Consider the following 21,904-nt stretch of genomic DNA (forward strand, 5'->3'; position numbering starts at 1 on the left):
TTAGAGAATGAGGAACTTGATTTGATTCTCAAGCACCAAGCTGATTCCAAGTGTCCGTTGTTATAGTGTCACGTTTCCGAGAACTGGTATAAAGAGAAACAGAAGTCTGAGCATTCCAAGTGCTTGACGAAACGTGCATGTACCGGAATCAACGAGAACTCGATTTAGATGCCATAGCAGAAAGTATAAGATCACGCCGGTTTTTTCAACACGAATTCCTCATATACACATGAAGAGCCCCGTCTAGTCTCGTTTCGTTTTTTTGTCTCTCCATACAAAAGTATGCCACCCCTGAGTAAAAAAAAGGAAAAGTGAATGGTATTAAGTTCATCATCACAAAAAAATCTTTGTTTACACCCGTAGTAGTAGCCCAGTAGTAGTAGTTCCAGAAACCAAACTCCTGGCCCGTACCCTCTCTCTCTCCATAACCCCCTCTCCCCTTGAATCGATCCCGAAAAAGCACACAAACAAGGTACTAAACCTCTTACATGAGCAAGAAGGCAGCGCCAAGAGCGAGCAAAAAGGTGCCGGGTGCGCTGAGGGAGACGGCGCCGGCAGTGGGGGGAGACGACGGGGTGGCAGAGGAGCCGCCGCCGCTGTTGGAGCCGCCATTGCCGGAACCGGAGCCACCGTTGCCGGAGCCGCTGCCGGCACCGCCAGTGGGGGAGGCGGAGCCGCCGCCGTTGGAGCCGCCGGCCGCGCCACCGCCGGGGATCTGGGCCTGGGCAACGTTCTTTGCGGCCTTTGCGTAGTTCTCAATGGAACGGGTTGCGTTTGCCTTGGTGCTGTTTTGGAGAATAAGAGGTTAGCATAAATGTGTCATTCCCGAGTTTGCTTGTGTTTTAGGGGTGTGACGTGGAAGGGAGGTTGAGGGTGGTGTTCATGCGTCTGGTGTCATCGTCTGAAAGCTGAAACAGGGTGCAGCCACCAAACAACGCACGCCAACCAGGGGAATACCGAAACTAGAGGAAATGCAGCGCAAAGCGCAATTAAGGAGTAAACTCACTTCTCGTTGATGACCATTACCATGCCGTTCTGGCAGTGCTTGCCCTGGGAGCAGTAGAGCCACATGGGCGTGGTGGAGTTGACCATGACGGTGAAGACGGGGATCTGGCCCTTGGCGGCGGAGGCGGCGACGGGCTGGTAGCCAGAGTAGACGCCCTTTGCCGAGGTGTTGACGTTGGAGATGGGGATGCACGGGTTGTCAAAGGTGGACTGGACGACGGAGTGGTTGCCGCCGCGGAACTGGAACTGGACCATTGAGCCGACGGGCGCGTTGATCTTCTCGGGGAAGAACTTGAGCGTGTTGTTCGTCGAGGCGACGGAGACGACCTGGACATCGACGGCTGTGTGGAATTTGCGTGTTAGTCGACTGTCCTGTGCCATGCCTCTCTCTCATTCTCTCTCTCTCTTCTCGGTTCCTCGCGTGAAAGCTTACCCGAAGCGACAGCGGCCAAAGCCGAAACAACCATAGCTGAGATATGCATCTTGAATTTCGAGTTTTCTTAAGAGTCCGAGAAAATAGTGTCGTGAATAGGTGGTTGTCGAAAAGACGGAGTCGAGAGAGTGACTACTAAAAAGTTGGAGATATTCGAAGAAATTGGCGACTCGCGCTCTTGGTAGGACTAGCCTCTGGAAGAAGTTGAACAAAATTAAACGTAAACGGAAGAATAAGAAAAGAGAAGCAAATAGGAAATCCCGCCTCGAAGAAGTTGTCAATGATGGAAATTCTAAAAGAAGAAGGGAACTCGAAAGGGAGGGGGGTGCGAGGGAACGGCATGAATTTAAGCAACCTTCGGGATCGTCCCAAGAATTTGTGTCGCACGTCTCGACGACGAGATGCCAGAACAAGGGACCCTCAGACCCCTGCTCGGGCGGCCTTCCTAGCCTCAAGGTGGTGCCTGGGGTTGTCGTCTTGCATCTGAACAACCGTGACAACCAGAATGATGCCCACCCCCGACGGCGCGACATCAGTTGTGTACAGCCGACAGGGGGGTAAGGCGACAAGGCGAAGGGATGAGGCATGGGTGGGCAGGGCCTCTGGAACGTGTGGTAGTGCTGCACTGGGGGTCGAGTGGTGGAGGCGAGGACTTGAAGCGAGGCGAAGGGGACCATTGGCAGCATCGTGTGTGCGATTTGCCATTGCGAGGAGGTAGGAAAAAGCCAGGGGTGTGTGAGGGAGGCTGATGCAGCAGTGGTTGAAACACGTTTTGACCATCACAGCCGGGCCATGGGTATGAGAGCCTTACCCTGCATACCCGCCGTACTATGTATGTCTCTTGTCTGCTCAAATTGTGTGCATAGGGACCTGAGGATAGGTCAATGATGGGCTTGTTGAGTGCAGCCCAGGACAAGCAGAAACACATCAAGACCCGACCTTGCAGGAGATTGCCTGTCTTCTCTGGTATTGGGAGATAGAGAGAGGAAAAGCCTTGCTTTGCACTTGCTTGCTGCTCTCTGTCGCCGTCGGTGGATTCTTTTCTCAAAGCTTGGCAGACTGGACATGCAGGCCAATCTGGCTTATACCACCCAGTAGTAGCTAATAAGATGGATTTGCCGCAAGGTGCCGTGTAGGGAGCCCTTGTTACTCGTCGTCAGACTTGTCAGAAGCGTGGATGGATGATGGATCATGGAGCAAGTAGTACGGGGAAAACCCAAGCCAAGACGCGCGGAAGGATAAGAGTCCAGTAAGGATTGGTGGAAGCCGTTCTAGCCGATCCTTCTCCTCCTCCGACATCTTTCATGGAAAGAAATGAAGGGATCTGGATACGTTGATCCGAAGGGTACGCAGCATGGTTGGAGTTGCTTAGACCTTGGACTAAGATACACGTAGTCGTAGTTGCGGATGGATCGTTGGGCGCACTACGCCACGCCACGCCGCGGCATGTTCAACGTCAACTGATGATTGACGGGCCGGGGATGAGACCAAAGGAGACAACCTGAGGGCTGAGAGAGAGCGAGAGACAGGAAAAGACGGCAATTGGGTTTCGTCAACGCCAGGACGGTCTATGCCTTAGCACGTAGACACCCGACCTATTTGCGGTTGGCGGCATTCGACGCCCATGCTCTGGTATGCTTCACGATGTGGTGGGTTGTAACGTCAACGTCGTCAGATTTGGGACCAGACCGATCTTGACAGCATGAGCAAGGCCAGACAAGACAAGAAAAGAACAGCAGGTGTAACGGCAGTTCGTCCGCCTCTAGTCCTGTGACCTGTTGGGAAGAAAAGTCATCTCATCAAGACATCAGCCCGTTCTGCCCGTCAAACCACAAGCCACGACTTTAGCGCACTCGCATTCAAGGAAAACTCACACACCTACCACCCAACATGTCAGACGAGAGAGAGTGTGTGTGTGAGAGTGTGTCTGTGGCGTGTGGTTGTGTGTATGAAGACTGGACTGTGAAGCAACGGTCACATTTTCGTCTATCCGTATCCGTGCCTGCAGCCTGACGTCCGCAACGAGTCTCGATTGATCGATGATTGATGAGAGCCTGGAGAGGAATGGTGAACCCCGGCGGCGGTACGGCGCAACTCTGCAACGAGACCAAGACAAGCCAGCATCCTCGAGGCCCCACGCCCCCCGGTTGATGGAGGAGGGGATAGCCCTAGACTACTGGCTGAGGGTCAGGAAGCGGAGAAAAGTTGAGACTGACGAGGAGAAGCACGGGGAGAGAGTACGGAGTGGTCTGTCTGTACGGACAAGTGTAGCGCGTGTCAAAAGCGACTTGACCTTGTTCAAGTTGTCGGACGACGTCGAAGCCGAAATAAGGTTGAGGCCCTCTGCACGGTCCACCCGACACACTCAAGTATCTCCGTACCTATGTATCCCCGTACCCCCCAGCTCTACTCCCCATTTTATTCGACTCAACGTCATTCTGATTGGTTGAAAGACCCAGCTGGTCGCCAAAAGAGGCTGGCGCTCGGATGTGCTTCACCTTCTCCTTCAGCCCTCTGACACTTTCGCGACGTACCCTGTTTCATCCACTCCGTTCCTCGACGTTTCCCCCAGGAACTACCCATTTCACTCTTGCCCTTTCTTCACCTCTCCTCCGTGTTCGCTTCCATCTTCATGGATCTACTGCGTAAATTACACAGACAGACAGGCACCATCATGGATTGTTCTCCATCATGGATCATAATGGATAATGGTTAATGGTTAATGGATGACATGGACTCACTAACCCTTCCCGTCCGTCCTCCGTCCTCGTCCCGGACCACATTGCGTCCAAGCCTCTCTCTCTTGAGTCTTAGCACCGCTCAATTATGCGCCAGTCTGCCCGTTGCCGTGACGTCGTCCCTTCTGCCCTGGCCAAATTAATTGCCCAACCGTCTCACTCTCTCCCTGGTCTCCAGTATCCGTCAGTCTGGGGCTCTAAAAAAGAATTGTCCGATTCCCAAATGAAGCGCCCACCAAAAGCAAACAAACGATCCATGCCCCCGGCTCGCCTTGGCCTTGTCAAGTCTGCTCAAGACTCCAGCTAGTAGACTAGTCAACCCGTCCCGGTGTACCGCCGTTGCTTGTCACACTCGTTGACTACTTCCCAAGTGCTCATCCCATCGTCCAATCAGGTCTGTGAGCCTCAAGCCAAACGATCAAGGCACACACAACCCTCGACTCGCCTAGCAGCAAGAAGTGTTACTATCCCAGTCCTGCCACAGTTGCGGCCATCCCTCGGTCGTCACAGAAGATACGCCCCCAAAAGCCCAAAACGGAGACATTGGCGTCTGATGTTTTTGCCTGCCATGTCTCTCGTTCCATTTCCTCCCATCTTCTCTGAGAAGAACGTGCCCGCGGCCAACGAGTTACGAAGAGTCTCTTCAGCCCGTGGAGAAAAGGGAAAAAAGAAGAAAGGAGAGCATCCCCTGACTCGCACTGTCACTCAGACAACGGCGATACTGCTCCGAGTAGTAGCAGCAGCCGCGGCAAGTGATTATTCTTGGCCAAAGGTACGCAAGATTCGCTTTCCCAAGATCTGATATCCCGGTCATCTGACCACACACATGCCTACATACACATCGAATACCGCATTTCCTTCATTCCCAAATCGAGCACGGCTTCATGCCCCTCCCTACCTTTGCCACGCCCATAACGGCTTCTCCGATCTTCTGAGTCTTGACTATCTCGTGACTCTCAGGCTCGCACCTGACTTGCAATTTTTACCTGGCCTTACTCATCGCAGCCCGCGGTTCGCGGTTCGCGGTAACTAGGAAGAACATGGCTTTCCTGGGATCTTCACCTGCATAATCTTTGTTCTTCATTGCTGCTCCCCACGTGCCCTCCCAGACCCCAGCCAACGGCCTCTCTCCATCCGCTATTTCACCTATCCGCGGAGATCATTCAGTCGCATCCTGCCATGATGTGCCCTCCGGCTTCAAAACTCAAAGCCTGGCCTTCAAAAAAGATTCCAGGGGAAGCCTCACGGAAAGACACGGCCTCTCCTGGAGGCCATCGGTCCCCAGGACCATATAGCCACCCTTCTGATATACCTCACAAGGGTCCCTCTTTCGCCCGCCGTCTAGCCGTATAGCACGTTTCGTCGTCTAGACGACTGTGACGATTTCCTCCCTTGACAAGTTGACGTAACCAGTCGGGGTAACTACTCAACCGTCTCAAGCCAGAAGAAACGAAACACTTCCTGGCCCTGGTATCGATCAATGGTGAAATCGAAAATCACCAGCCCCCAGTTCAATGACACTCTACTTCGTACGGCTCTCCCCTCTACACTCATCTCACTCTCACACTCCGCTCTCGCGAGTTCACAGATGTCCAATAATAGCCAATGGCCTTTGGGGGCAGAAAAAGTCAGAGTCCGCTTCGTTCGTTATTGTCGAGAGTTCAGCCCATTAATGGAGTGACAGGTTATTCTCGCTCTATTCAGAAACCGTAACCAGTGTTTGAACTGATCTTTTTCTCTCTCCTAGTCTCTCTCTCTTCTGGCGTCATCCCATCTTTCCCCCGTCTCCCAGAAAAAGAAGAACTCTCCTTTCCAATGCACCGCCGCCGCTCCTACCCTAGATCCAATACCAGTACCAGACTGTCAACGGTCGTCTCCTCTTCCCTCCCACATTCTCTCTCATCCATCACACACACCTCGACAGGCCAAGCAAGGCCAGCCCAGACAAACAAACAGACTTTTTCCACAATGAGTCCAGGGCTAACCTGTGTCAAGCACCCATCGCCAAGAATTTTCAACTACTCATGTTTCGCGAGACAAGGTTAAAAAAAAAAAGGCACCGAGTCTGCGTGATTGATGGCAAAGAAGGAAGATTGGGCCAAACCTTTCTTCAACACGCACGACCCTCTCTCCCACCAGAGTCCGACTCGCCTTCTCCGAACATTTGCTCGCATTCACAATGGACGGTATAGCCTTTTTGCCCTTACACCCACAGGCTACATCCTAGTGGGAAAGAAGGAATCAAGAAGGACAGACCCGATCGCGAAGGCGGGGGACTTTCTTTTTTTTTTTTACTCTCCCCAAGATACCATTCACTTTGGTTCTGCCAAGAACCGGAGAAAAGTTGTCAATTCTTCTGAGACTCTTCACCCGAGTCTCCGGCCACTTGGCAACTGATCGAACAACCCCAAGTCGGCATGTCTTGAGAATCTCATCGAGAAGCCAGTCTTGGCGATCAGCGCCGTTAAACTGTATGAGCCAGTGCTTTTGGTATCAACTAAACCAGGAAACTAAGGTCACGCGCAATTTCCCAACACACAATAAGTCGTCGGGTCAAATGGCGCCTTCATACCTCGAGCGGGTAACCAGCGGCTTTTTCTTGAGTGGAAGCGGAACAGAACCCAAGAACAACTTTTACCTCTCCATCTCATATTTATCGTGCTTCAACTCGAGGGTTGTGACAACTCGGGTTTGGCTTTTACAACACGAGGCCAAGACGTGTGTCCAAGAGCGTTTACATCATACGAACACCAAGACCAGAGTCGTCGCGAAGTGAACATCAAAGGATAGTTCCTGACGAATTTGAGCGCCCGTATTGACACTTTTTTTCTTTTTTTTTAAAATAAATAAATAAATAAATAAATATGAAATATGCGCCTGACTACCCACAATGATTGACTGCTAACTATCAAGTCCAGGTACTACTATACTTGTCCTTGAGGTTAGAGTTAGCTTCATTAACTGGAAAGGCAACTGTATTAGCCACAAGCCACGTTCCATGACCGTCCAGTTCAAGATCCTTCGTGAAAGACGAGACATCATTGGTTTTCCATAAAGTCGAAAGCAGATCAGCGGCCCGCCTCATGCAACTAGTTTCAACCCCAGACCAGTTGCCTCAGATCGTAAGAAGGCGGCTCTCCACCTGTCACGCCGTTCTTTAGAAACCTGTCTCTTGGACATTTGTTTGGGAGGAGACTTCAACCCCAGGGAAAGAGAGAACAGAGGTTCCAGGTTCCAGATTCCAGAGTCGAACGAACAATGGCCTCAAGTCCACTGTGTGTCAGCGTAGCGTTTCGTCCGAAGGCCCCCCCCCCCCCCTCCCCACCAGACATAAAGAGCCTCATCCTCGAACAACGAAATGGTGCAATTTTAGCCGATGGTCAGGCACGACGGGTAAGAGAGACCATGTTAGAGAAGCGATTACTCTCAGACTTTTCTTCCATTTCTGTTCGTCTGAGTAGCATACCCCCCTTCCACTCGCCCCTGGACAGACCATCCCACTCCAGGGCCTTTGACATCTCTGGCGTCTAGCCTGTTGTTTCGTCTGAACCTCGCCCCAGTTACAATGTTGAGGCAACAAAGAATTTCGAATGGCAGTTGACTACCGTTCGTGCTTGGTTTTACCGCTGTGATAGCTTTCCCGGGTTTTTCGGCATTTTTATCCGCTTTCCCTTGATCGACCGAGCTGCGGTAGTAACACATCATGGTTCCGCCGCGCACAAGCAGGCCGGTCCAGACACTCATTATTCTGTTAGTGCGTCAGGAAAGGACAGATGCGCCTGGTGCCAGAATGACTGTGTTTCCTAGTCTCCCTTTGCATCGTAGCAAACACATGTCTGATCATCACAGCATGTGCTGAGCTCCACTTCATCGACCGGAGCAAAAGCGTTGCCGTCCCGACAGACTGTATCAACCTCTCGCGGCTTTGCAGGAACCAGTGGGAAAGACCTCTTCGCATCTTCTCCACGGACATGACCGCCGCAAGGCTGATGAAGAAACGAAGATCACGACGCTGTGTTGTGCAGATCCGACAATAATGCTATGGGATTCGGTCGACAATGACACCGATCTTCACACTTCATTTCCGAGTCATGACATGTTTGGGTCATGCTGATCTGGCCCTTCGCTTATGGTCTACTTTGTGGTCGACAAGCACCTCGAGATATCCAGAGCGGCAGCGTTCTTTATCGAGGGAAACATATGAGGTAGTGTCGAGCTGAGAGCTTCGTCGCCGCAAGTCATCTTCCAGTCAAGAGCTGAGGCCAACAGTCTTTCAAGCCCGACTGACCAACATTCCTCGCCCTTCGAAGGCTGTTGTGTAGTGTGAGAGAGGGGTATCGCTCATCATGTCGTCGTGTCTATAGCTTTGACTCTCAGGCTAGAAGTCCATGAGCAGCTGAGGTGCAATCTTTTCCAAATCCTCAACCTATCATCACCCAGTCAGTCAACAAGTTCCCTCTACAAACGTAGCAACACAAGAAATCCAAGAGACACTAACCTCAAGAAAGCCACCAGGCCTCTCATGCACACACCGCGCGATCGCCTCTCTCACAAAGATATCCATATACTTTCCCGCCGCTAGATTCGCGTCCTTGCTGAGCCTCGTGTCGTCCTTTTCAAAGAACTCGTGCAGCAGCCGCGTCAGCAGCTCGGGAGGTATAGTATTGTCTGGACCTTCGTCCCCAGCCTCTTCGTCTTGTTCCTCCTCTTCTTCTGCTTCGTCTTCCTCCTCTGCATCGTCGGGGGCTTCCCGCCGGCCCCGCGATGCTGGTGCGTCGCTGTCGGAGAGTTCGAAAGGTCCCGACTTCTTACGTGCCGGCTGCTGCGTAGCCTTGCGCTTGGCGCCCGCGGCTGGCTGCTGGGTTTTACCAGGGCGGCCGCGCTTCGCTGGTACTGCTGCTTGTCTGGGCATTTTGGTCCTTGATCTGTTCGGCTGCTGGGTGTTGCTTCAGGACTGGTGGTATGCTCGCATCGAGGTAGCAAATAGTCGCTAGACCGAGGTGGTGGCGTCAGATCAGTAGTACTGCGTGTGTCGAATACAGCAACAGAGATTCCACGTGTCGACGGCGTGATAGCCCACTTCTCCAAGTAAACGCAGGGTGTCAGATGTCAGAGGTGCATCTGCTGAACGGCGAGATTCGATCTGACCTGGGAATCAGGCGATCAGGGCGGGGAGCACGTGGGGGAATATTTAGAGCTTGGAGCGGGACGCGACTGTCACTGTCACTGCGGAGTGCAGGCGCGTCTGGGCGGACTAGCGACAAAAGCTCCATTGGCCAATCAGAGCACCGCGAACAACAACCAGGCAGTATTATTAAATTCATTGATTTGAATCGAATTATTGGTACGATGTCACAAAAGTCAATGGGAAAACATTCGTAGAATCAAAGAAATCTTCCTATTGTACCACGGAAGTCTATCGTCATGCAATACCAAGGAAAATCCACCCCAGGATCGACCAGAAGCCGGTAAAGTCCAGCGAGGACAGGTGTTGCGTGAACGAGTGCAATCGAGAATTGCTTTAGTGTACAAATTACAGTGGATTAGGTAGCAAGCAAAGCTCTTCAGGTCATGTAAGAGAACGCCTTGCCGATGCCAGTCTAAACCACGAAGGACTGGCCGATCCAGGCGTGCCACGTCTTGTGGTGCCTGCATCCAAAGCCCCTCCGCAACATCCATCTTCCCCATTTTGTCAACCGATTCCTCATCTGATCCTAACCAGTAACGAATCCCCACAGCCCGGGTATTCGCCAACTGCCCAACCCGCCACCAGTGAAGAGTTTATACACGAAGAAGTGTCAAAGGCATTTAGCCAGAGCCACCCTTGAAGGCCTTGCCGAAGAGCAGGACCTGGAGCTGGTCGTAGATGGACAGGACACCAGCACCGGCAACACCACGGAGAATGTTGGCACCGGCACCCTTGAAGAGAGACTTAACACCCTCCTTGGCGATGATCTGCTTGCCAGCGTCGAAAGAAGACTTGTACTTGACGGCCTCACCAGAGGTCATCATCATGCGACGACGAATGGTGTCAAGGGGGTAAGAGGCGATACCGGCACCGGTGGTGACGAGCCATCCAAGGGCGAAAGAGGCAAGGAAGTTGTTGGCGAGGTTACCGGTAAGGACGACGGGCTTGATGGAATCGTACATGCCGAAGTACAGACCACGGTAGACGACGATACCAGCAACGGAGGGCATGAAACCACGGTAGAGACCGGCAATACCGTCAGAGGCGAGGGTCTTGCGGTAGACGTCAACGAGACCGTTGAACTGGCGCTCACCACCCTTCTTGGCGGACTTGGCGTCGTTGGCAAGACGGGTACGGGCGTAGTCGAGGGAGTAGACGAAGAGCAGGGAAGTGGCACCGGCAGCACCACCGGAGGCCAGGTTACCAGCCATCCACCAGGCGTATCCGTCACGCTCCTTCTTGAAGCCGAACATCTGCTTGAACTTGTCGCGGAAAGCGAAGTTCAGGGCCTGGGTAGGGAAGTAACGGATGACGTTGGCAGTGTTACCACGCCACAGAGACATGACACCCTCATCGGCGGCGGTACGGCGGAAGCAGTCGGCGATACCGTCGTACTTGCGGTCAAGACGACCCTGCTTAAGCATCTCATCCTGGGAGGCTGTTAGATGCGGTTCGATTGACAATATACTAGCAGCGAAGATGGCCAAGGTCACGTGTCATCTTGGATAACTTTTTCGACCGGGGTGACCCGGTCCGACCTTGGCCGGCTAGCTGTCCAAATTGATTGAGCAGCCATGTTTACTAACCTGGTTCTGGATGAGAAGCTTGATACGCTCAATGGGAGCGGCGGCAGTCTTGGAGACAGCGGCGGAGACACCTCCCACTGTAGGAAACTGTTAGTGATTGTTCATTGTTGTTATTGCGGTACCGGGATCAGCTCGCCGAGGTCGGAAAACTGATCGATGGCAAGTGCCGATATCGAAATGGGTTGTGCAACGTACTAAGGAAGTCGGCCACGAAGGGCTGTGAGATTGAGTTAGCAAATTGATTCATCTTGAAATTGATAGATATCCGAAGGCAGGTCAAGGTAGACCAGCTCCAGCGACGTTGTTCGTTCCATCAGCGACGATAAGCTGTACAGCAAACCATTGTCGCGTAAAATCCTATTCATCAGATTGAGACTCGCAATGTCTCGATGGAATCCATAGCTGGATGCTATGGCCATTGATGGTAGACCGATGATGGAAGGAAGCGACGTCGCCGGTGAGGTGCATTTTTTCCCGCAGCCTCGGATAACAATGAAGGGAAGAATGAGTAGTAGCTTACCGGCATGCCCAGGACCTTCTGCTTTTCGACAGGAACAGACATCTTGGCTGTGGGTTTCTTCTCAAAAGATCAACCTCAGAGAAAAGAATGAGCGGAGATGGACGGAGGAGTAGAAGGGGATGAGAAGACGGAAGAGCGAGTCGAGAGAATTTAAGTGCTCCGACGGCAGCAGGTTTGAGGGAGGGAAAAAAAAATTCCTGCAGGGTGGCCGAAGAAGGAACAGCTTTTGAGCGAATCTTTCCGGGCCGCGCTAAGAAAGGAGCACCGACCACCCCAGGCCGGGCTCAGGGTGCGTGAGAAGTGGACAAGAGCGGGTCCCTCCTTCTCCTTCTCTTTGCTGGCCCTCCAGACTTGGTAGGGAAAGTGCACTTGGTGGCTCTGGTGCAGGTGTCCTCTTTCCCTTCCATGGGTGGGCACTGGGCAGGCGCGGGTGGAGTCGCCCCCTTCCGCTGCTCCAACCCCAAACTTCACTGTGGGAAGGTGCAGGCCAGCAGCAAAGGCGAAGTTTTTCTTTGGCCCGGCAACTCAGGCCAAATCTAGTGGCCTCAGGCCGAAGCGCTAGTTTGCCATGGAATTGAGATACCGGTTCACCCCGAGATTTGCACGGGGACTCCGCGGCCAATGTTTCTTGCCTACGCTTGTCGTCGGGAAGCTGGACGGCAGCATCGCCCGCCAGACTTCAGGTCGTTAGTGCTCACTAGCCAGGAACTCTGGGGAGAGTCTGTCACTGAGAGCCAAAGCTCCAGACTCAAGATCCCATTGCGATGTTCCCAATATTGGCTATGGTATTGCAAACAATAGGGGCATGCATACGAGTTTCTAGCACCACATCGGCAGAGTCGATGGCATCAAGGTGCCCGACTTGGGCTAGGCAAAGGGTGCGGAAGAGCATACGGGCTGGACGGCCTGGCCTTTGTTCTAATGAGATTTCATTCCAAGCCTCGTTGTCCATCTGGAGGCTACTCAAGTTATCCCATGTTTCTTGTTCCAGAAACATCGTCATCAGCATCCGCGATATGGCTATGGTATGGTAAAGCATCACTACCAAGTGGTATCCTCGCTGCTTCTGCTGCCAGCCCGGGAACCTGAGGCCTAGAAGCCATCTTCAGCCTGCTATGGCAACCAGACATTACCGATGGATATCTCATCCGGCCCCGTGGCATCAAAATCCCCCTTCATCCCGAGCATTGCCTCCATGTCCCGGTGCCAAGCCGCCCAGCTTGGTTAACTGGGCCGGGCACCTCTACTGTCCACATACATACAGCGTAAGCTCGGGGGGTCTCTTGCTTGTGTGCTTGTCAGCTCCTTTGAGCCGCCGCCACTAATGCTCATTCGCAATTCGCAATCCGCCAATCGACCTGCATCCACCGTCCCAGACAGCCGAGCTTAAAAAAAGAAAGAGACGCAATTCACTGGCTCCAGAATCCAGGGGCATGCCTGGCCCGGCCGAGTCAAGGCCTTCGCTTGCTTCGGGTCAATTCAGCGAATCTGGCAGGTCTCCCAGTGCGCATCCTCTTCTCAAACTTTTCTCACGCGTACCCTCTCGGCAGACTAGGCAGAGAGAGTGACATGCTCGTGTACAGTAGCATCGGTACTGAGCAGTCCTGAACCGCAAATGGGACACTCACATGCCCAAGGCTGGGCAAGCGGCTCTCGGGTCAGGGTTCTGAGAAGAGCTTTGTTTACATTTGATTCGATTCGTACAGGCTCGACAGAAGCGCCGTTTGGAAATGACGGGGCAGATCTATGGATACGGCCCACGACAGCCAATATAAATTTTCGCCATCCTTGATAAGGGAGAGAGGCATGCGTTTTCGCCTCTTTGGCCCTTACGTAGTATGTGCAATTGATAGTTGATATAGTTCTCCTTTTATTAGCATGCCCTGCGTCTCGACTGCGTACCTGAAGCAATTGCCTCTTGTTAGTTCAGCTGGAGCGCTAAACTCGCCGGCAGAGAATGGACAATGGCTGGACACATGCAACAAGCCCGGATGGTGGCTGAGAGGCGATGTTGTCATCTCGAAGAAAGTACCGAACTTCAAGTATCTTCGAACAGACGTCACAGCGTCCTTACTCGTACCGGCAGCATCTCAAACTCAGGGCGGCGAGGCCGGTCTGGGAAGCTGCCAGCTCTGTTACACTGAGACGTTTGCGCGCAACCTGAATGCTGCAAGGCCTTCTTTCACTTGGACCATCAGATACGCCGCATAGCTGAGAATGTTTCCCAGATGGAGCCGGCGGTACCAAAGTCTTCGACGAGGAGAACATTCGGGCTAGGATACGATTCCGCAAGCTTCGGGGCCCCAATAACGGGAGGCCGGGAGACCGGGAGACCGGGAAGAGGGATTGATGGAGACGATTGGACGGAATGCTTCCATGTGGATTGCTTCTCTGCCAGCTCAGCTTTCTCCTATTTTGACATGGGGAACCGTGAAGGAGAAAAAAAATTAACGGGACCGATCGGTCTGACTAAGGAAACGAGGAAACAGGGGACAGGTACATTCACTCCTGCAGCCTGCCCGCCTCACCACCGACAAGACGACGCCGTGCTTGCCAGTTGCCAATTGCCACGCTTTCTTCAAGTCCGGCTTCGAGCCTGCAGTTTCCTGGACCGGTCTCCGTTTTCTGGCTAATACGACCTGAGGCTAACAGAAGCGCTGGCGGGCCGCAAGCAGCCCCGGTCTTCTCTCCCTGTGCACCTTCCCCCTGCCTTTCACTGATGCCTTGGCGCCTCATTCTTATCTGCATCGGACTGGCTGCACGTCGCTGAGAGCATGGAACCTTGACGGACAGGTACCATTGTCATTGGATGCTTGACTAAAGCTGCGGCCAAGCATGATCCCCGGATGTACACCAAAACCACGTGATACGACCCAAAACCTCAGCCTCGCCTGCCTCCAAGCTGATACGCTGTCCTGCACTGCGGCACTGCGTCCTTGGTTCGTCCCGCCCGCCGCGTACTCCAGATTCCGTTCTCAATTCCCCATCTTCTCTCCAAACCTTGCCAGTCGACCAACAAAAAATTTCATCGACCGCCCAGCGGCCCGCCTGCAAGCAATACTAGCAAAAATTCCACCTCCAAACATCTTGCATCACGTGACCGAAATCGGCGAGCAGACGAAAAAACACCATCCATACGACACGACTATTGCGCGCGACGACGAGTGGCTCCCGATAGCCACCGCTTCCTACCCCTGAACGCGTGCAAGTAGATGCCTCGGCCCACCAAGAGCTCCTCATAGAGGCTGTCAGTACGTCCCGCGACGCGCGACTCTCAGCCTTGCGACGTCTTGATAAGATGACACTTGTCTAACGTCTGAGATGCAGACCCTGGCGCCCATCCACCTTCTCCCGAGACGCGACGGCTCCCTCGATCACTGGCGAGGTGGGCTTTGGGGCATGAATAATCCGGCCGCCTACACTCCTCTCGAGTCCTTGTTTCTGTTCCAAGCCATCCTTAAGCACGGCGTCGAAGCCACTGCCTTCGTCAAGGTCTCGGATCTTCTCGTCAACAACTCGTTGATCAAAGATGACAAGACATACGATGCTAAACGACTGAGCCCGGATGCGCTTCGACAACTCTTCCTGCACCTGCTGCAGGAAGAGTTGAGGATCGAGAATGCGACGACCGATAAGGCCGATGGCGCGTCGCCAACATTGAAGAAACGCAAGCTCAGTCATCCACCACCACCTACGCTTAAGGAGGTCAAGGAGCAGTCACATAGGTTCCCCGCGTTGGTGGATCGACTCTATGCAAGATATAAGGAAAATATCGTCAGGGACATCAAGGAAGATGAACGGCGCATCGAGACGCTCGCCAGAGATATCAAGATTCTTGAAACGCAAGAGGCGATCGATCGAGCCAAGGCGAACACACCCCGTCCAGTCGCACCAAATGGGTCTTCAGCGCCAAAGCCTGTCCCGACACCTGTACCGGTCCCCTCTTTGAATTCCACGCCCGGCCAGGTCGCATCTCAAAATCAAGCCAAGCGATCGACCCCAACGCCTCCCGTTGAGACTCCGCGACCGATCAGGCCTGCGAACGGACAAGGCTCCGTTCCGACGCAGACTCCAGTACCGATTCCGAGACATGTACCACTGCAGCCTCAAGCGCTCCCACGGCCACCAACGACCGTTGCGCCAGCTCCACCACCGGCCCTACAGCCTGCGCCAGCAAGACGAGATGTAGCTCCGCCGGCAGGCGCGTTTCAGCAATCACCTACGGTGCCTCCGGCGCAAGCTGTGTCTGCTGCCGGTGCATCGGTTACGGCACCCGCTAGCGGGCCAGATGCCAAGCAGCATCAAAATCTGAAGCCTCCCAATAGTGCCGGTCAGGTCTTGCAGCCCCCTGCTGGTGCTGGGCATCCGCCAGTTCGGCCCGGTCAGTCGACATCGCCGGTCCCTCTGCCGGCAATATCACCACGGCCGGAAAACATACCCAAAACTCGGATTCCAACGCCAGGGACGCCCGCTCAACCCTCGACTCCGGGCACTCTGAAGTGGGAAAAGCCATATCAGCCTGCGGCACCGGCACTTCAACCACAGGGCCGCCCTATGCCAGCTCAAACCCCAACACCTCCTGCACCTTCTACCCCGAATCAGGCACATCATCCTGCTCAATGGTATCCTCAACCAACAGGGCAATACCATGGTCCTCCGCAGCCTCCTCATGTTCCAATGCAAGCAAATCAGGCACAGAGATACTCGCAGCAACCCCAGCCGGTGCTGGTAGCCCCTCAACCCCAAGGTCACCCTCAGCCCCAAGGGCAGGCCCAATCTCACCCGCAGGCTCAGGCTCAAGCTCACACTCAGGCTCAAGGTCAGGCTCAGGCTCAGGCTCACGTTCATATTCAACCCCAGACTCAGACACCAGTCAAAAACCAGAATCAGCCTCAGCCTCAAAAGCATCACCAACCCCCGACACCTCAGCCTCAGCCTCAGCCAAAGGGACAGTTGGTGGCTCCAGCCCACTCAACGCCGACCAAGGAGCCCTCAGAGAGCTCTGGGAACCTACCGCGCAGAGGCCGCCCACCAGGCCCGTCAGTTACGCCTTCTGCGCGGCCACATACCGTTCAGCAGCCACGACCTATTGCTGCAGCATCACCTACCCCATCCGCTGGTGCTTCAGGGCAGACGGTCGTTCCTCCAAGATGGCAGCAACCTCACCCTTCCCCCTATGCACAGCAACAATTCAGCCCTACGCCAGCTCCGGCCCCAGCCCCTACGCCATCCCAGCCGAATGCTAAGCCAAATGATGCTCAAAGGCGCGTGAGCCCTCCCTTCAACAAGCAACAACCCCGGCCTGCTATTCCTCCTCACCTGGTTTCGCAAGTTGCTGCTGCTGCTGCTGCTGCACCTCCGGCACAACGGGCCGCGAACACCCCTATTCCACTGCCACAGACGCCTATCACAGCGCCTCCCAGCTTCCTTCTTACTGGCTCCGGAACTAAGTGGACCGTGACTTCTACGCCTTCGACCCCTCGGCCGGGTGCATCAGACAAGGAGGTTGCTAGTCCCGCCTTTGAACCACTGAGTCCTGTGCAGCAAGTTGCGCCGTTGCCGCCTGCGCCTACACCTACACAAGCACCGCGAAAGCCCAGTCCCAAGCCGACACCCGTACCCATTCCAGTGCCGAAGTCAGAGACCAAGACTCCCGGCCCTAGAGGCCGAGGCCGACCCCCACGCAGCGCGCACAAGGTCCGTGCCGACAGCACACCTTCGGTTGCGGGTACGCGACGAAGTCAGTCAGTCACGTCACAAACTGACGAGTTATCGATGGATCACCATGAGCTGGCGCCCAGAATTAAGGACGAGAACGCCACTCCTAGAGTTACTCCTAGAGCGACACCGAAACCGCAAGATGACACGGGCGATACAACTGCTGACGAAAGCGTGCCAAGTCGGCGCAACATGATTACACCTAGTAGTGTGTCATCCCGGCTTGCTCATAAGCGCAAACGTCAGGATACTCCAACCGAGCCACTCGCACCGCCAACAGCCCCGACTCACGTGCTATGGACACGCCAGTTTGGTCGTGTAAGTGCTGCTGCGCTTGATCAGATTGGTGCTCACAGGTTTGCAAACCAATTTGCGAATCCCATTCGAGAGCGAGACGCCCCTGGTTACAAGACTCTGATCATTCAGCCGCAAGACATCAAGTCTATTCGTGCAGCTATCACACATGGCAACAGAGCAGCTACTGAGGCCGCCAAGGCCTTGCCAGACGGTGACCCAGGCACAGGGTCCGTTCTTCTGCCAGTCAGTGACGATCTGGTGCCACCAAAGAGCATCATCAACAGCGCTCAGCTCGAACGAGAGCTTGTTCATATGTTCTCGAACGCCATCATGTACAATCTGGACCCGAGTCGCGGGCCCGGTCCGGCTTTCATGAAGGGCGGCAGTGCTGCGGATGGGGCTGACGTAGTGGGGTATGAGGTTGACGAGGACGCCGTGGTGCGTTCTACAAGGATGATGTCTATGGAGGTCGAGAAGATTATAGGAGAGCTCCGTAACGCGGAGAAGGAGCGCACAGGTCAAGCTCCCTCGAACTCTGGGAACACGAGGCCGGCTAGCGTCGCTACAGGTGAAGATACACCAATGGCGGAAGACGACGTTGATGAGTTGGCGGGCGACGCAGATATAACCTCTTCAACAAGGAGACGACGCGTGGGCACGAGGAACTAGAAGCTGCCGCGCATCGCACGCAAGCTTCGTTGATTGGAGGGTTATTTTCTTTGCGAGTTGTATGTCGGGGGCCTAGAACCGGCCCCCTTTGAGAAGAAGTGTGTAGGATACTCTGAGTAGCCCTTAGCGTCTACTTTCGTATGATAATGTTACCAAGCAGCCCAAGTGTGGCTAAGCCAGTTAATTCAATGGTCCTTAACATTTAACAATTTGTGATGTGACTTGTAAGGAAGAGAGGCACGTGGGCATAGATGGTGTCACACAAGACTGACGTATGTGTCTGGATTCCGCGTACTCAACCGGGTGGCTTCGTCTTCTCTCCTTCTTAACTCCTATTCATCATGGCCTTGCCGAGGAAGGCACGGCGGGCATTTGCGCGGTGGGAAAGCAGTACTGAGGAAATTGTGCGAGTGCTTGTACGAGTTGCTATATACCGAGGGTTCAAAAAAAAAGAGATATCAAAACTACAAAAGAGTTCACCCCCCCGGTGGCGAATGGGGGCTACATCTCTGGGTGCACATGCTGGGACTCGAACATGGGAACTCTCAAAGCCTTCACCGAATAGGCTGTTCGTGGACTTCAACCACTCCACCACCCAGCCAGTTTTGACCTGACCCCTAAGGGGGCGCCTGCTGGCTGGTGACGGGAATGGAGTTGAGGGGGTCTATATGGGTTTCGGTTGTGGTGTATCCGGGTGTGTATTCGGGTGTGTATTCAAGTGTGTATTCGGGTCGTGGTGGAAGGAAACGAATCAGGGACGTTTCCTTCCTCCCTGCTTACCTACTCAACTTCTTCTCAGTATCTTCCGTTCGAGGACGGTAGAGGTGCCTACGTATTTCAAATTGGCTTTTGATATATGATATGAATGGAATTAGATGTCCCGAGTGAAGTTTATATAATCGAAATCTGTCCAGTGGTTCTCTTTTATCTTATCCTTAAATATTGTCTATCCTAGAATAATTACTTTAAATAATAGAAACGAAGCTTATAAAGAATACGAGAAGAATTTAATAACTAGAATAGGGGGACGATTAACGAATTGTACTGTAGGTCCCGGTTTCTCTAGCACAATTTCCATAACGTATCTATTTTTTATTATAAGGGAAGGTGCAACAAATCTGCTGAATTTTGAAGTGGTAACCGTTAGTCTTAAGGAACGAGTCAGTAAGAATTCAAGACATTAAGCTTTTAGGACGCATGATTGAAATTTCGATAGCACGTCTCTGAATGACTTTCTCTATAAATATTGAGTGGAGTAAACAGGCCTATTGTCTTCCAAAAATCTGAGGCCATTTTCTCCAAAAGGCAGATTGAAGATAAAACATAGTATTCTCCATTACCATGTAGAAATAACCAGGTCGATGACCATCCCTCTCGAGAATCACAGTAAATATGTTATAGATCCAGACCGAGAATGCCACTTAAACCTTCCACAAACTTCTCGGTTGCTCATATATCCAGAGTAGGATATAATAGTGAAATCACTGAAAATGAGATAGCAGGTCAAGTCTCAGGAGAAGCCATTCTCCAGCTTCCTGTGCAAAGATCACAAAAGGCCTACCACGGGACAGACGTCCCATTATACAAAAAGAACTTCCCGCCATCAGCGCTCTTGAGCCCAGCTAGCAGATCCAATATACCCCCCGCACTGTCCTCCACCTCAACCGTCGCCCCAGGCCCACCAGAATCAGTCTTGACATGACCCGGATCGATAGCCACCGCGACGATCCCCTGGCCCCTTAACTCCCGCGCCTGATGCACCGTCAGCATGTTCAGCGCCGCCTTGCTGATGGAGTAGCCCGCCAGCATCCCGACGCGGCCGTCGCTGGTCCAGCTCAGGCTGCCCGCGCCGGAGGTGATGTTGGCGACGACCGCGGCGATCCTCTCCGCGCCCTCGCCAGCAGCATCCACACCGTCCTTCTCGCTATCGCCCTCGGCTGTCAGGAAGGGTAGCAAGACCTGCACCATCCTCGCCGGGCCGAGGACGTTGGTCTCTATGTGCACGTCCAGCCCTGCCTTATCAAGCGTCAAGCTCGTCTGGTGCGCAAATTGCAGCGTCGCGGCGTTGTTGATGAGAAAGTCCACTTTAGCCGGCGTCTCGTGGCTCTCTTGCAGGGCTGCTGACAGCCGGCCGGGGAGCGCGGCGATGGATGCCTCGGAGGAGACGTCGCATTCGAGAATGTGCGTCGTGGCGGTGCTGGAGGATTGGATGGCTTCGAGGGCCGAGAGGTCTGTGGAAGGGGCGGTGGAGCGGACGAGGGCGATGACTGTGTTAGAGGGGGATTTGCTTAGTTGGTTGATGTATTCCAAGCCGATGCCGGCTCTGGCGCCGGTGACTACGTATGTTGGCATGGCTTTTTTCACTCGTGACGGAAGTAAGGAGGGGGGTAGGTTTGGTTTGCTGCGTGAATGACTACTCCTTGCTTCTGTCTAGACGATGCGTATTGTACGCGGTTTTCGTGGCTTGGGTCATCTCACGACTTCAGCATTCCGAAAAACCACCATCATATGAAGACCCATTAGCCTCTATAAGAGGCCAAAGTTATTAGGAGATAGCTGAAGTCAACTGGCGAGATTTAAGATGGATTGGTAATACGAAATTCTCAGTAAGCTCCGGGTGAGATCACGTCTATATTGCCTAAATGCAACCTGCATAAAGGATCAGTCGTCAGCGACCATATGATCCAATCTTACACAAGATGTTAACGTTGGCTGAGTAAAGGTGGCTTTGGGCCGTATGGTGCTTGAGAGACGTTCATCTACTTCTCGAAAGGAGGTAGTGAACGGGACATCCGATGGGGCTCCGGCGATGAGCCCGGTAAATGTGGAGACCCGACCGGAGACGTGTGCCGGATGTCACTGTCGAGGCCGGAGTGGATGTAGTTCTACCCGTGCCATGGGGCATCATGCATGGTCAGTCGCAATGGAAGGGAACGGGATGGCCCGGCGTTGTGCCAATCTCCGCGCGCATCGACAGATCATACAGAGTAGACTCCTTAGGGGCGAAAACGAGAAATCACAGAGTCATTAGAATTGCTGCGCCAGCGCCAAGACCAACTCAGGGGCGAAACTGGGGCGGCGATTTGCAAGTCTTAGTCGATATGGATACGTATTCGTAGTACGAAGACATCACGGCTAACATCTTAGAGAAAGCAAGTAAGCGAGGGCCGTGAGGACGAATCTTTGTTCTGCGGCAGTCTTGGTATTTGAGGCAGTGTTGTTTTGCCGTTGGTATTTTTCTTCATGACGGCTGGAAGCAAAGCGGCGGCGGTCCTGGTTTCGCGTCGCTTGGCGCGCCGATGGGGCGTATTTTGTGCACCTATCACGGTGTCTCACCTTGCATGCCTTTGGCGGCCGATCGGTGTTTTGCTATGAGAGAAAAAAAGGATGCTGCCAGCTGTGCCGACAAAGTGGCGGTCGGTCCATTGGGCTTGGCTGTCAAAGTTAGGCTAACCTGAATTCACCTCGTTTTTAGGTGGTGAGGTTGGGACCAGACCGCCACGAAAAAAACCCTAATGATCCAGCCACATCGAACCTAGTGCAGACATCCGCATAAACTTGGTTTGAGGAGCGCGTGGCACTGTCCATTGGGAGGAACTACCGTTTGAATGGGACGGGAAACCAAGTCAAGAAGTTGCGATAATTTACAAAGGAAGCTTGGAAAACGAACAGAGATAACTGGCTGGGAGATGCCGTTTCGGCGCAGGTTTCCGAATGGAAGCTTCAGAACCGCCTTCTAGGTTCTAATCT

The 21,904-nt window shown here is 53.5% G+C and overlaps 5 protein-coding genes across 5 annotated transcripts; 1 reads left to right on the forward strand and 4 right to left on the reverse strand.

Moving 5' to 3' along the window:
* Positions 1–484: 484 nt before the first annotated feature.
* Positions 485–1,487, reverse strand: CTAM01_07083 (extracellular serine-rich protein; the record flags this gene model as incomplete). The annotated part of the gene is made up of 3 exons (XM_060523108.1): positions 485–785; positions 1,007–1,346; positions 1,439–1,487. The coding sequence occupies 3 exons, from the start codon at positions 1,485–1,487 to the stop codon at positions 485–487; spliced, it is 690 nt and encodes a 229-aa protein (XP_060382239.1).
* Positions 1,488–8,554: 7,067 nt separating this feature from the next.
* On the reverse strand, positions 8,555–9,088 carry CTAM01_07084 (uncharacterized protein; the record flags this gene model as incomplete). Its single annotated transcript, XM_060523109.1, has 2 exons — positions 8,555–8,602; positions 8,675–9,088. The coding sequence occupies 2 exons, from the start codon at positions 9,086–9,088 to the stop codon at positions 8,555–8,557; spliced, it is 462 nt and encodes a 153-aa protein (XP_060382240.1).
* Positions 9,089–9,984: 896 nt separating this feature from the next.
* CTAM01_07085 (ADP,ATP carrier protein) lies at positions 9,985–11,512 on the reverse strand (the record flags this gene model as incomplete). The annotated part of the gene is made up of 4 exons (XM_060523110.1): positions 9,985–10,794; positions 10,951–11,027; positions 11,146–11,167; positions 11,471–11,512. 4 exons carry the CDS (start codon positions 11,510–11,512, stop codon positions 9,985–9,987), a joined length of 951 nt encoding a protein of 316 aa, XP_060382241.1.
* Positions 11,513–14,791: 3,279 nt separating this feature from the next.
* CTAM01_07086 (uncharacterized protein) lies at positions 14,792–18,154 on the forward strand (the record flags this gene model as incomplete). The annotated part of the gene is made up of 1 exon (XM_060523111.1): positions 14,792–18,154. One exon carries the CDS (start codon positions 14,792–14,794, stop codon positions 18,152–18,154), a length of 3,363 nt encoding a protein of 1,120 aa, XP_060382242.1.
* Positions 18,155–19,711: 1,557 nt separating this feature from the next.
* CTAM01_07087 (short chain dehydrogenase/reductase SDR) lies at positions 19,712–20,506 on the reverse strand (the record flags this gene model as incomplete). Its single annotated transcript, XM_060523112.1, has 1 exon — positions 19,712–20,506. One exon carries the CDS (start codon positions 20,504–20,506, stop codon positions 19,712–19,714), a length of 795 nt encoding a protein of 264 aa, XP_060382243.1.
* Between the last annotated feature and the right edge of the window lie 1,398 nt (positions 20,507–21,904).

The sequence above is a fragment of the Colletotrichum tamarilloi genome (assembly GCF_030869305.1).
Source record: "Colletotrichum tamarilloi strain Tom-12 chromosome Unknown Scaffold_21.1, whole genome shotgun sequence".
Taxonomy (NCBI): Eukaryota; Fungi; Ascomycota; class Sordariomycetes; order Glomerellales; family Glomerellaceae; genus Colletotrichum; species Colletotrichum tamarilloi.